Here is a 14,466-nt window from a genome sequence, read left to right on the forward strand (position 1 = left end):
TTCTGGAATGAAAATAGCTTCCGTTCTTAATTTTCTGTATTGAATGCATGATTGAACTTTAGATAAACCGTCATCTTATCAGTTCGTTGAACAGTCAGAAGGGAGACTCTTCACAGTAACTACTGTACGTGTAATCAGAATCCTGTAACAAATTCATACGGCAGCAAGCCAAGTCAGTGAATATGTTACATTCCCGTCCAATTCAACCTCTTCAAATGGGACAGAATGTACCTCTGGACCAATGCCAAACCAAAGTGATTGGAGGGTGACATTAACAATAAAATGTAACCAAATTAGATTATTTGTTCATATTACAGTAGGTGTATTACCTGAATAAACGTCCTCTGGTAGTTTAACCCCTCATTTGTGTTTTTTGTATGACTTACGTTTGTATATAAGTGTGTCACCAGTAAAAAGCAAGCGAATCATGGTAAATACGGCCAAATTTACGAACTCGCACGAGATTTTAACGTGTGGGAAAAAATAAATAAATAAATAAACAAAATAACTGTGCAGGTGCTTTGTGCTAAAGATTTAAATGTCGTGTGTCTACAGCTCCCCTTCTTTTTAAACTTGGTTGTTTTGTATATGGAACATGCCACAAAAACAGCTTCAAGAACCGCTAAAATGTTGGTCTGATTCGAGCAATATTAACTTGTAAAACATGCAAATGCTTCATTCTAAAATGATCAAGCATTAACGTGCCGCATTCACATCGAACCGCTTAGGCTGTTATGTATGTGACAAAGTGAGACCTCCAGGCAATAATCCACACTATTAGTGATGTGACACCATAATCAAAACCGTGCACTCTTGTTTTGTGACTTACAGTCCAGCAAATTACTTGCGTATTTTAAATCGTGCGCAAACCTCTTATTATGATTTCGCAACAAAGTCTACCAATCCCACCCCCTGTTGGGATCGCTGTAAGCGCAATGTTTATAGGCTCACTCAAGTGCCTGTCACAGAATTGTCCTATTGTAGTAGAGGTTATTGAATCAGTCGCTTGTTCTAGTTCAGACGCACGGTGCGTGACTGCTTGTGTACGCCAGTGTTTATGCTGGATAGGGCAGTAAAACACAGTTGAGAAGATGTCTGCTTCCATAGCAAGAGCCACAGTTAGAGCTGTTAGCAAGAGGAAACTGCTAGCTACAAGAGCAGCGTTAACTTTGGTAAGTATTGTTATTTTACTCCTTAAATAAGAGTATGTTATGTTGCTAGAAGTTACGCGTACTGTACCCTTTGGAGACTGGCGGGGGAGGGGGAAGTTTGTCCCCGAAATATGACATTGCATGTGTCAACAAAAACATTGTGCCCCCATTTATTATTTGATAAACTACAGATTCAAGTAGTAGACAAGTAAGACAATTTAGAGCAAATGATCGGTTGTTGTTTTTTCTAATACATTACTTAAATAAGAATTTAAAAAAACAACAACAAAAATACAATTGCAGTATATATGTATGCTTGATTAAATACAATAAGAACGCCAATAAATAAGGCACCTAACTAGGACAACAATGTGAATAAATTACTTAGAAAGAATGTGGGATGTATAACACTAAAAAAACAACAACAGGAAAAAAAAGAAATAGAGAATACATTTATCTTTAACCTACACTGTTGTTCTGAGTGCTGATGATAATGTTGGGACCAGTAGATAAGATATTGTTAGTTAGTACTGTTACTAGTGAAGGGGAGTTCTGAAAGTAAAATTTGTAAAAGGGTATTACAGGATGGCAATTTGAAATGTTCTGGAAAAAAACTGATAATACAAGAGCAGTTGGCTTGAGGATCTTACAAACATTAGCTTTGTTAATTTGAAATCTGTCCCAAGGTACTGTGTGGTTGGTATACATAGGACATAAACATAAGTGCACAGTGCATTTTTAAGGATTAGGGCGTTTACAGATTGCCCTGCAGGGTTAAAAATTAACATCTGCCCTGCACCCAGTCTGGGCTCTCAGAAGTGTATTGAAATGACCAGTGCCATGAATTTCAGCAATCAGGCCTGTGCTAAACCGGTAGGTTTAAGGTGTTCATGCAACTATAGCCCCTTTCAGACTGGCACTTCTACCCGGGTTGTACTCGGGTTAACCTGGGTCCAGCGACACACCTCAGGATGTGGGTTGACACACTTTGACCCGGGTTGAGCGAGATAAAATGCATGATGGCTGTTTGTAAGCCAACGAAATAACAAACAGCCACGCCTGCGTGAAGGTTTTACTTCCGCAAAGAAAGTTTTTGTTTATTCTGTTTAGCCATATTTTTGTTGCTAGACACACCATAAGCCAGATTGCAGCAGGGATGAAGAAAAATTTGCTCTAATCAAAATTTGGGCCGATGGTTCAATCCAGAGAAGCTTGGATGGAAGCGTTTGTAACAAGCTGCTTCTGGGGCATTCTGGGACATTGTTTACTTGCATCTGTCACCCAGGTCAACCCTGCTTTATCAAAAGCAGTGTGAAATCGTGTACCCGACCCGCATAACACCGGGTCCTGACCCAGTGTCAAGAGGACGGACACTTGGTAATGAATCATGTAACAGTGACAGAATTGTTAAGATCCATCCAAGTTACGTGAAACTAGGTTTTTAGACCTTTCTTTTTAATAATAATTTGTTTGGTATTTGTGAAAAATAAATTCAAAATGTGATATTTGTGTCTGTTACTATTTACATTCTGGTGAATGAAATGTAATTAAAGTTACAAGTATGTCTTTTTTAGCCTGAAACAAGTTGTTATACTTAGTGGCGTGTTTGATACCCAGTATCATCAATAATAATATACATTGCTGCTGAGCCACTCCACTAAGGTATTTTTGCTAGAGAGGCGGTAATATTATGTGCACTCCGAGCCTGCCTCATTGACTCTGACACTGACAGTCACAGACAAATAGGACAGTCAGAAGGTGTCGCCTTCTTTTTCTGTACCACGCCTAGTGCGATGGTTGATCAGATTATGGGGGCAGGTCCTCCTAACCAACCCCTAAATAAAACGATTGAGTATTTTTCTTTTCCAAATACGATATTAAATGCCAAACAATACAGTGTAATATGACAATCCAAGGCGACTTTAAAAGAAAAAAACATTACTTCTTTGGTGCATAAACTTTTTTCTACATTTATATTAAAATTACAGCATGATTGATCATTGCATGGTTTGATTTTGTGTGTTGGGATCTATAAACCCGTTTGCCCACCCTAGTGTTGCAAATCAGTATTCGATTTCAGCTTTTTAAAGTAGGATACCTGTTAATACCAATGTTTATTAAAATAATTAATTTTTTGGAGAAGCTCATAGATATACAAGCAGCCAAAGCATTCAGTAACTACAAACCAGTTTCATCCTGATTGAGGCTCACCAGCGCAGTGTAACCTTGTGTCTTCATTTCAACTGACAGCTCCAGTTATTGCTATGTACAGGGATAGTCGTAGACATTAGGTTTAGGGGTAGATTTAGGGGTTAGTAGGCTAGTAGGTACCTACTGGCCCATTAATATGGGATGATTTTGATTAATAACGTGCCATTTAATCGACTGATTTCAATCAGATCGACTGAAGCAACAGACAAGTCTTTGATATATAATAAATGACAGACAATAAGTCTTGAATACATACTAATAAGGATATAGCACCATACAGAGTTCCTACGTATAACGATTTGGTAGTAGATTTTAATACAACTTTTGTTTAAGTAATATGCATTATACAAATCAAAAGATAGAATTTTGCATGTGAATAGGAGGCTGTGTGGTCCAGTGGTTAAAGCAAAGGGCTTATACCAGGAGGTCCCCGGTTCAAATCCCACCTCAGCCACTGACTCATTGTGTGACCCTGAGCAAGTCACTTGACCTCCTTGTGCTCCATCTTTCAGGTGAGACGTAATTGTAAGTGACTCTGCAGCTGATGCATAGTTCACACACCCTAGTCTCTGTAAGTCACCTTGGATAAAGGCGTCTGCTAAATAAACAAATAATAATAATGACATTTAATGTGTGATTTATAGTATTCACACATTATCAAATGGTTTCTGTTAACAGAGAAAAAAAGAAAAACAGAAAAAAAAACAGTGCATGAATACTGCTGACGAACCTTTGAATGTTTAGAACTAACTTTGAATTCCTGGCTAGCGAACAAACCTTTGAACACAGCCCTAAACACTAGTTTAGGTTACTTATGTTCAATGTATAAACCTTTCTCTGTATAAAGAAATAGGCTTTATCCTTTGTGTGTAATACAGTATAATAATTTACGCTTTCTCTGCAGTGGTGTAGGGATGTTTTCGTGGTAAGTCCTTTTGCATATTTTACATTTTGTTTGTATTTTTTTTTTCAATCATACTTGGAAATACAGATATGATGATAAATTATGGTAAATGTCAAACTGCCTTTGGACCCACCTGTTATAAGTTTTTGTTTACATATATCAGACAATTCTTTAAGGAACAAGTAAAAATAGGCATTTCCAAGCAGCATAGATCCTCCTTTTATTTATTTGTTCACAATGAACTTCCAATAAATCTTGTTGATGACATATATATATATATATATATATATATATATATATATATATATATAGATATATATATATATATATTATATATATATATATATATATATATATATATATTACACACACTACCGGTCAAAAGTTTTAGAACACCTCAATTTTTCCAGTTTTTATTGAAATTTACGCAGTTTAATGTCTCAATGTACTCTGAAATTAAAGCATAGAACAAACCAGCTCGATGGGGTTTAAGTCTGAAGACTGTGCTGGCCATGCCATGATTTGAAGCCTACCGTCTTGTTCTTTTATTCTAAGGTAGTTCTGACATAGCCTGGAGGTATGTTTTGGGTCATTATCTTGCTGTAGGATGAACCCCTGACCAACTAGGCGTATACCAGAGGGTATTGCATGGTGCTGCAAAATGCTGTGGTAGCAGTTTTGGTTCAGGGTGCCACTCACTCTGTGCAAGTCGCCGACTCTGGATCCAGCAAAAGAGCCCCAGACCATCACGCTTCCTCCTCCATCTTTTACAGTTGGTGTCGCACACCGAGGAACCATCCTTTCGCCTACTCGACGGCGTACAAAAACCCTGCGTGATGAACCGAAGATTTCAAATTCTGATTAATCGGTCCATAAGACCTTCTTCCAGTCTTCAGTAGTCCACTAGCAGTGCTTCATGGCCCAGGCAAGCCTCTTTTTCTTATTTTGCCATCTTAGCAATGGCTTTCTTACTGCCACTCGACCTGTCAAACCTGCAGCTCGAAGTCTTCTCTTCACAGTTGAAATTGAGACTTGCTTACTTCGACCAGTGTAAAGCTGTGCTTGAAGCTGTTGTCCTGTGAGCCGCCTATCACGCAAGCTGTTGACTCTCAGAAACTTGTCTTCTGATTCTGTTGTGGCTTTGGGTCTGCCAGACCTCTTCCTGTCAGAGTTTCCTCCAGTTTCCAAGTGCCTTTTGATGGTGTAGGAAACTGTACTCACTGACACCTTGGCTTTCTTTGCAATTTCTCTAAAGGAAAGACCTACACTTTTAAGGGTTATAATGGTCTGTCTGTCTTCCTTTGTTAATTGCCTTTTTCTCGCCATTATGAGAGCAATATACTACTTCCTGCAGTACAATACTGTCCAAATAATGCTTAAGAGGGTGTAGTAACACAGTCTGTTCCAACACTGCTTTTATACAGACAGAGGGTTTGTAAGTAATCAACAAAAGTTGGGACACCTGTAGGAATTGTTAGCATCAACTTTCAAGGCTTAATTTACTTCCATTGCTGCAGAATAGCTGTAAGTTGTTAACCCATTACTTGTTCCCTGAAAAAGGCCTTTTTGTATAACTCTGAAATGTATATTATTTTTCAGTTATGGGCAACCTCAATTTTTTTTTTTTTAACCTCTAGCAATTTACCGCTTACCTTTGTACAATTTCAGGTTATTCACTGGACTTGAACTGCTTAAATTTCAATAAAAACTGGAAAAATGGGGGTGTTCTAAAACTTTTGACCGGTACTGTGTGTGTATATGTGTATATATATATATATATATATATATATATATATATATATATATATATATATATATATATATCACACACACACACACACAGTGCTGTGAAAAAGTATTTGCCCCCTGTCTGATTTTCTGCATTTTTGCATATTTTTGACACTGAATGTTATCAGCTCTTCAACCAACACCTAATATTAGATAAAAGGTACCTTGAGTGAACAAATAACACAAATATTTGTTACATATTTAATTTATTTATTAAAGAAAGTTATGCAACACCCAATGCCCCTGTGTGAAAAAGTAATCGTCCCCTTAGACTCAATAACTGGTTACGCCACCTTTAGCAGCAATAACTGCAACCAAACACTTCCTGTAGTTATTGATTAGTCTCTCACAGTGCTGTGGAGGAATTTTGGCCCACTCCTCCATGCAGAACTGCTTCAACTCAGTGACATTTGTGAGTTTTCGAGCATGAACTGCTTATTTCAGGTCCTGCCACAACATCTCAATGGGGTTTAGGTCTGGACTTTGAATAGGCCATTCCAAAACTTTAAATTTCTTGTTCTTCAACCATTCTGATGTAGACCTGCTTGTGTGTTTCGCATCATTGTCTTGCTGCATGACCCAGCTGCGCTTCAGCTTCAGCTCACGGACGAATGGCCTGACATTCTCCTGTAGAATGCTCTGATACAGAGCAGAATTCATGGTTTCTTCAATGATGGCAAGGCGTCCAGGTCCTGATGCAGCAAAGCATCCCCAAACCATGACACTACCACCACCATGCTTGACCGTTGGTATGAGGTTCTTACTGTGGAATGCAGTGTTTGGTTTTCGCCAGACATAATGGGTCCCATGTCGGCCAAAAAGTTCCACTTTTGACTCCTCTGTCCATAGAACATTGTTCCAGAACTCTTGAGGATCATCCAGGTGCTTTTTGGCAAACTTGAGACGAGCATTCGTGTTGTTCTTAGTGAGCAATGGTTTCCGCCTTGCTACTCTGCCATGAATCCCATTTTTGCCCAGTGTCTTTCTGATGGTGGGGTCATGAACACTGACCTTAGCCGAGGCGAGAGAGGCCTGCAGATCCCTGGATGATGTTCTAGGGTTCTTTGTGACTTCCTGGATGATTTTACGCCTTGCTCTTGGAGAGATTTTGGCAGGACGGCCACTCCTGGGAAGATTCACTGCCGTCCCAAACTTTCTCCATTTGGTCAATATTTTGGTGGAGCTCCGGAGCCTTAGAAATGGCTTTGTAACCCTTTCCAGACTGATAGGCATGAACAACTTTTTTTCCGGAGGTCTTCAGGAATTTCTTTTGTTCATGGCATGTTGTGCCTCTAGAACCTGTTGCTGACAACTTCACTCTGATGGTAAGGGCCAAAGTTAGTCAGATTTATATTGGGCAGGGCTGGCCCAGATCAGGCCTGGTTGTTAACCAAAGTACTCATGCAGCTGACCCTAATTATCCCTTTAATTGGGTTGAGTTAACTAGGGGGGGCAATACCCCTTTCACACAGACGAGCTATGACGGCTCAGAAATGGCACTGATGCGGCATTTTGGTCTATGAATTGCCTATACCGTCACAGAGCCGTCGTATTTTATGCCATCTCTGAACCACCGTCTCAACTCCTGTGTGAAAGGCTATGCCGGCACTGAAGCGCTATAGTGGGCGTGGATTGAAAGTGTATATCCCACGTGACTGTATACCGGTTGTGTTGGGCATTTTTTGTCATCGGTGTTACACGCTTTCATTTATTTCAAATAAAATGCTGATCAAGAATGAGGTAGTAATTGGAGACCGGAAGAAGTTAAGGAATTGTTAACTTTACAATTCTAGGAGTAACAGCTACTAAACAGATTCAACACTTTGAACTGTGCAGTAGAATTTGGGGGCATAGACCCTGCGCAAATCCACTTAATGTGACCAGGGGACTTCTCGACTATTTTAATAGTGCGTTCCCACTTAAATATTTTTATTTCAATTTTCCACATATATACATATGTATTATTAATAGAGAGGAGAAAGCGAGCACAGGGAAATTTACAGTACACTACAGTTATCCTGCACCATTCATTAAACGATAGAAATTGATATAATTTTTATTTTTATTTTTTTTTAAAGTAGCTTACCCACGTTATTCTGCTTATTCATTTATTTGTTTTGTTGCCGTTGCCATGAAAACGATCTGTTGACTGACAGATTTGAAAGCTGTACTTGCAGGATCCCCTTGGCTATGTGAAAGGGTTATGATGGTATTATTATACTGGCATAGATTGCGCAATTTCGTGCTGTGTGAATGGGTATTTAAAATAATTTTTTTAATGCCTCTGAGATGGCTCAGTAGCGACATTTGTGTGTGAAAGTGGTAGAAGTGTGTTATTTCTTTCTGTGGCCAATAATTAGCTTTAAATATGAATCCTAAGCAAAATTACAAAGCATTCTACACTTTGGCCTTGACTGAAGTTTAGTGGGCTTGGTGCCCTCTACAAATGTATTGAACTAAAAGCCATTTTGGCCTTGCCCTTTTTGTTGCAAATTTAGAGCCCTGGTAATAGCTTGTAGTGTTTTTCTTCATTTCTAGTAGTAGCTGGAAGTAATTCATCATAATAATAGTAATGATTATGGCCTTTTATGTCGAATATAACCTTGTCAAGGTTTTTTTTTTTTTTTTTGTGCTCTAAGACAGTGTCATCCAAATACTATTGGATGGAGAAATGTTCTTAATTGATTAATGAGAAAGTTACAGAATCCTGTTTTAAAAAATAGCAAAATATTACTAATTATTTTGATTTTAAGGAAATGTTTGAAGCATTTTTTTGACAATACATTTACACATGTGTTCCCTTATTAAACAAGCTACAAATATTAATTATTTTAATAGGCACTGTGCGTCTGCACAGGTAGACAACAAATATTTAAACCTATTGCTGTTCATTTTTTATTGTAACTTTAGTAATTTTCATAATATTCATTTTTGACATTGTCTTCATGATTAGGCTTAACAAATTATTTTAAATAAAATATCGGTAGCCTAAATTAAATATGTCTGTATAATCCTGCTGTTAGCTGTTCATGCTTATATTATTCAACAGTACGAGGTTACATGCTTTTATAAAGTATAATCCAGCAGCAACCAAGTCGTCCAAATCAAATCAACCAAACTTTAATTGATCCTGAATGTTCTGGCTGGAGTTTATAACTGACTTTATTATTTTGATCTGTACATTTTCATGTGACATAATCTTATGGAGAAGACCCCCACACACAGCACTAGTGTAGGATACAATAAGTCATGCACGTTTTAATGCAAATGAAAACAATAACAGACAGATATGAATCCAGTTGCTTCCCATTCATTATCACTCTTGCATAACTGCAGCATTAAGTTGCAAATATGCTCTGGTACGTCCTGCAATGATACTGTGCATTAGGAACATGGATGACATTAATAAGGATATTATTAGCCACGTATGTCACTTGACATTGTGATGTGACCTGGGCAGAAGCCACAAATAAAATAACATTCATTTAAATGTTGGCTGTGTTTAAAAAATAAATAATAATAAAAAAAATAAAAAAAAACGTTCCTGACTTCCTGTCTAATTTTATTTTATTATTTTCTGCTGGGGGCTGTCTTCCAAAAGTATTTTCATTTTAAAATATATCTGGTACTGGACGAGGTTGCTTGCCTTGCTGTCAACCCAATAGAGGAAGAGGTTGGTATATTACAGTGAAGAAGGCTTTAAATAGGGACTATTTCATTGTCCAGGTGAAATGACTAAGGAATGGCAAGACTACCTGAAAACAAGGCTAAATGGTTTCTTTAACCTAGTGAAGTACAAGATACTGTGTTTTAAGTTAAAATATGTGTTTGCTATAACACTTGCTTCTTTGAAAACTGTATATTTGAGACCTATAAAGTGAATGGTAGTCAAGATTTATAAAATGTGTTTGCTAAAGCTACTTTAAGTTTGCACTTCTGGCTTTCAACATTTACAAACATAAATTTAACACAGTCTATTTGAATGACACTCCAATTAAAAAGGACCATGCTGTTCTGTATTGAAAAAAATATCTTGTTTCCCTTTGTGTGTTTAGACTCCTGCAGCAGTTAACAAGATAAAGCATCTTCTTCAGAACAAACCTGACTATGTAAGTATTGTTAACATATGTTTTAGTAAAAGGTGCACAAAGCAGTTTGATAACAAAAAGGGTGTAGTACAGGGGTGTCTAACTCGTTTCGTATGGCGGGCCTGATCCGATACCCTGGGGCTTGGCGGGGCCAAGTGACAGTTATAAAAATACAAAGACGAACCCAAAACCCCCAAATTCTCGTATTTAACAACAGTTGTTATACATAGCATATTAACATTCCCCGAAGTATCACATATATTTTGATTATTTCACTCACCGTCACCTCTTAGAACACGTGTGGAAACATGCCTCTGAGCAAGTTCCAAATTATAATCGCGACCATGTGGGTGAGACGGCAGTGCGTCAGCTGGTTTGAGTTACAACACCAGTGATCCCAGTAAAAGGTTTTTAGTTCTGATTTGATAACTTCTCAAGTGTCCTCATGTCTTTATCAATTAACAGAAAGGTGGACCAAGAGTGCCGTGTGTTTCAAGAGAAATGGGGAAATTCCGCATTTCTTTGTGGACATGAATGAAAAGCCAACGTGCTTAATTTGTAAGCAACAAGTGGCTGTTGTAAAATAATACAACATTAAAAGACACTGAAGCAAACCATGGGAAGAAATATGATAAATGTACAGGAAAGTTACATGAAGATAAATGAATTGGCACAGTCATTGCCCACAAAATAGGTGTTTCTTAATAATAATAATAATAATAATGTGTTTACCTTATAAATATTGCTCTACTTAGATGGATAACAAAAGACTTGTTTACTTATTCAGAAACCGGGTCAAAAATAACAGGAGGTGCTGTGCTTTCATCTCTTCTGCTTGTGTCCAATCCGCCGTCAATACCTACAACAGCTACTTCACCGATAATATTTAGGACCATATTTTCCTCCTCGGTGAGGTCCTTTGGTTTTCCCCCACTGCCTGCTGTTTCGCTTTAGTATCTATTTACAATTGTTTATTTTTTTTTATTTTTTTATAATTGAACAGATTGGAATGAAGGTCGGCGTTCGAACCAGAGGTTGTAATGGTCTTTCCTATACTTTAGAGTACACCAAGGAGAAGGGAAAAGCAGATGAAGAGGTTATTCAGGATGGTAAGCCTATTTTATAAGCTGGTTCCATTTCTGAACATGTATAATAGCCAAAAAAAAAAACAGCCGCAAGACTTAATGCTGAATATCTTACCGACTGGAACTCAATCAATACATAATTGCAAACCACTGGGTATACTTTTTTTTATTTTAAATCCAAGTCAGACCATTTTAAATGGTATAGAATTTAAAAAGAGTTTATAATGGAACATGTTGGCATGATTTTTCAATTGAATTAATTTTCTCTTTTTTAAATCAGGGGTTAAGGTTTTTATTGAGAAGAAAGCTCAGCTGACACTCTTGGGGACAGAAATGGACTATGTTGAAGACAAATTATCTAATGAGTTTGTTTTCAATAACCCAAATATCAAAGGAACCTGTGGATGTGGAGAGAGCTTTAACATCTGAAGAGTCCTGTTTGTTCTGATACGGATGTACTCTACACAGCATTGTTTCATGGTGCTTTTTGGACACCAGTCCTCATTTTAAGATCACTAATGCATCTCTCAACAACCATTTTCCCTTCATGAAGCCTGTAAAGAAAATAACACATTTACTGTTGAACATATAGTACTATGGTTCATAAAAATATATCCTGCTGAGGCTTACAAGTTACAGAAAATGTAGTGTTTTTAAAAGTGCATTTTCATATACTCCAAAAATATTTTTGATTCTCATTGAGACAGTGTGTGGTTTTGTTCCCTTTTATTGTTTTTTTTATTTGTTTGTTTGCTCAGCCCTTGTTTTCTGTGTATGGTATCCTGCATTTTCAGTGAACGATTATTTGCTTAAAACAAGCCCATGCTGTAAGCCTGTATTCCACCTGCTTGAAAAAGCATGGATGTTTTAGCAGTTTAATAAAATTACACCATAGTCAAGATGTGCTGGTGATCTTCACCTCTTCTCTAATATGGCTGCCAAGTCACAGCCATGCTTTCTTTTATGTTTATAGGTGATGCAGACCAAACACTTTGAGAGACTGGCTTTACATTAGTTACACAGCTGTGGTCTACAACATTTTTGCTCACTTTTGACTATGGGTATGAAAAAAAAAAAAAGAAAAGCTGTTGAAGCCGAATATCTGGGGGGGGACGAGTCCAGAATAAAATACAACAGTTTTATTTTATTCTTATTGCAGTAATACAATACAAATTTCTGAGCAGAGCTGCGTTGTTTGAATGAGAGATCATTCAATATCAGCAAGAGACTAATAATCACAGTTAAGTTTAAATGTGTAAAAGCCACCCAGTTAAATATAGTTACCTGAAACTCAGGTAGAATGCAGTGCCAAAACTAATTTGCTACAGCAATATTAATTAATCATTAATCAACAGCATGAAGTTTGTATTTCTTATTTAGAAATATGAACGACAATTTGACTCGGAAGAAAACGTTTTCTTATAAAAAGTTTAGTTTTCGTTCTGTAGAAAATATTTTTTACACATTCAAACAATATTATTTCATGTCTAACATTAGCTGACATCAGATCTCAGACAATTAGACATTTGCCTCAGCATTTCATTAAAATAAATATAAACGATTCAGTCAGTCTAATTAAATAAAGTTATTTGACTGACAAACTATTATTGAGAACTGCAGTAGATACCCAGAGGATGAACACTGCTGTGTTACTTTCCATTAGCCTTACATTTGTTACAACAGGGCGCACTAAAGTCTTTCTTCACCATCAGCCCAGGTGGCTGTGGGCAGTTGATGAACTGCCCGGGCAGAGGCTGAAATTACATAAAATTCTAAGCTAATTCAGCATCTGACCGCTGCAGCTGGGCACTTCGCCAACTGCCCGATTTCGGCACCGGTCCATAACATATATACTACATACAATGAGTACAACGGTCCATGCTTGTATATTATATGCACTGCAATAATATATAAGAAAATATAAACGCCTTGCTTCAATGCTGTAAAATGGTATAAGATAACAAGAATGTAATACCTCTTCAAATCAGAATGTAATAAAACTTTTTTTTTTTTTTTTTAAAGTGTAATTGATTTTAATTGTGTCAGTAGTATAGGTGGTGTTTTATATTTAGCTTGGTGTTATACCTTCAGAATTGTAACTTGTGCAATATTTATATAGATATGAATTGTCATATTAAATCAATAAAGACAGTTGTGAGTGATCATGTGCCTTTTTTTTCTTCACTGACCACTGAGTGTATAACTGCATTAGATAGAATGAGGTGTTCGCAAGGACCTTTTTAGCTTTGAAAGGCTTACTGTACATGTATGACATGGGCAAAGTGTCCACAGTGGAAGAATTGGTCCTAAATGTTTTGTATATTTTATTTTATTGTAAAAATATCAGATTTTTAACAAGTAACACTAGCTGGCAGAAGATTGTTTTAATGATAGGTGTACATGATTTGAAATGCAATCCTATAACCGTATCTTTTTCTCATAGATTGAGTGATGAACAATCTTTAACTAAAGTCAAGCAATGTTATGCAAATCGAATTGTTGATGAAGGCAAGCTTTAATGCTGGGTGATAACTACTCTAGGGAGACCTTGACTAAATAAAACTAAAATCATGTTCATGTGAAAAACACAGCTGGGTTTCTATAGAATTGTACATATAGGTTCTATATAAAGTTTACAGGAAGCTTCTTTTCTACAGTGTATAAATAATTCGGAGCATATGGTCTAATTTTAAGTAGTGACTAGAGATATAGCTTGTAAGAAAAACTATTGCCAGAAGGTTGAAAAAGTGCTTTTTAATGTTAAAGCTAACTAGAAAAAAACAGCCTTGACTGTTGAATTTATGTTCAAGTGGTCTGCAGCAAGCAGCAGTTTAAGTGCAGGATTATTTAGCAAGCTTCCATGAGAAAGTATAATCCAAACTAAAAGCATTGCAGATGGTGGCTTCACCGCAAGCTCTGGCATAATCAACCTCTCATAGTGCTTTTCACTTCAGCAAGATGAAGAAAAACATCTCATACTATTACAATTAGTATCTTTTAGTTTTCTATAAACAGCTGGGTACTTTCTCTTTTCTAATTAGTAGGCTTTATATTGATATTGTCAAGTCACTCCGTAGAGAAATTTAACTGTTTGTAGGTTCACATTGTGGATTTTTCTTTTGACTGCCCCTGCAGTCAAAAAATTATTATGATTATTATTATTATTATTAATTAGTCATTTAGCAGACGCTTTTATCCAAAGCAACTTACAGAGACTAGAGGGTGAACTACGCATCAAC

At 36.9% G+C, this 14,466-nt stretch overlaps 1 protein-coding gene across 1 annotated transcript; it reads left to right on the top strand.

Moving 5' to 3' along the window:
• The first annotated feature begins 1,000 nt into the window (after nt 1-1,000).
• isca1 (iron-sulfur cluster assembly 1) lies at nt 1,001-13,390 on the top strand. The gene is made up of 4 exons (XM_034014274.3): nt 1,001-1,172; nt 10,110-10,163; nt 11,146-11,251; nt 11,508-13,390. The coding sequence occupies exons 1-4, from the start codon at nt 1,092-1,094 to the stop codon at nt 11,654-11,656; spliced, it is 390 nt and encodes a 129-aa protein (XP_033870165.1). The 5' UTR covers nt 1,001-1,091; the 3' UTR covers nt 11,657-13,390.
• Nucleotides 13,391-14,466: the final 1,076 nt, after the last annotated feature.

The sequence above is a fragment of the Acipenser ruthenus genome, chromosome 2 (genome assembly GCF_902713425.1).
Source record: "Acipenser ruthenus chromosome 2, fAciRut3.2 maternal haplotype, whole genome shotgun sequence".
Lineage (NCBI taxonomy): Eukaryota > Metazoa > Chordata > Actinopteri > Acipenseriformes > Acipenseridae > Acipenser > Acipenser ruthenus.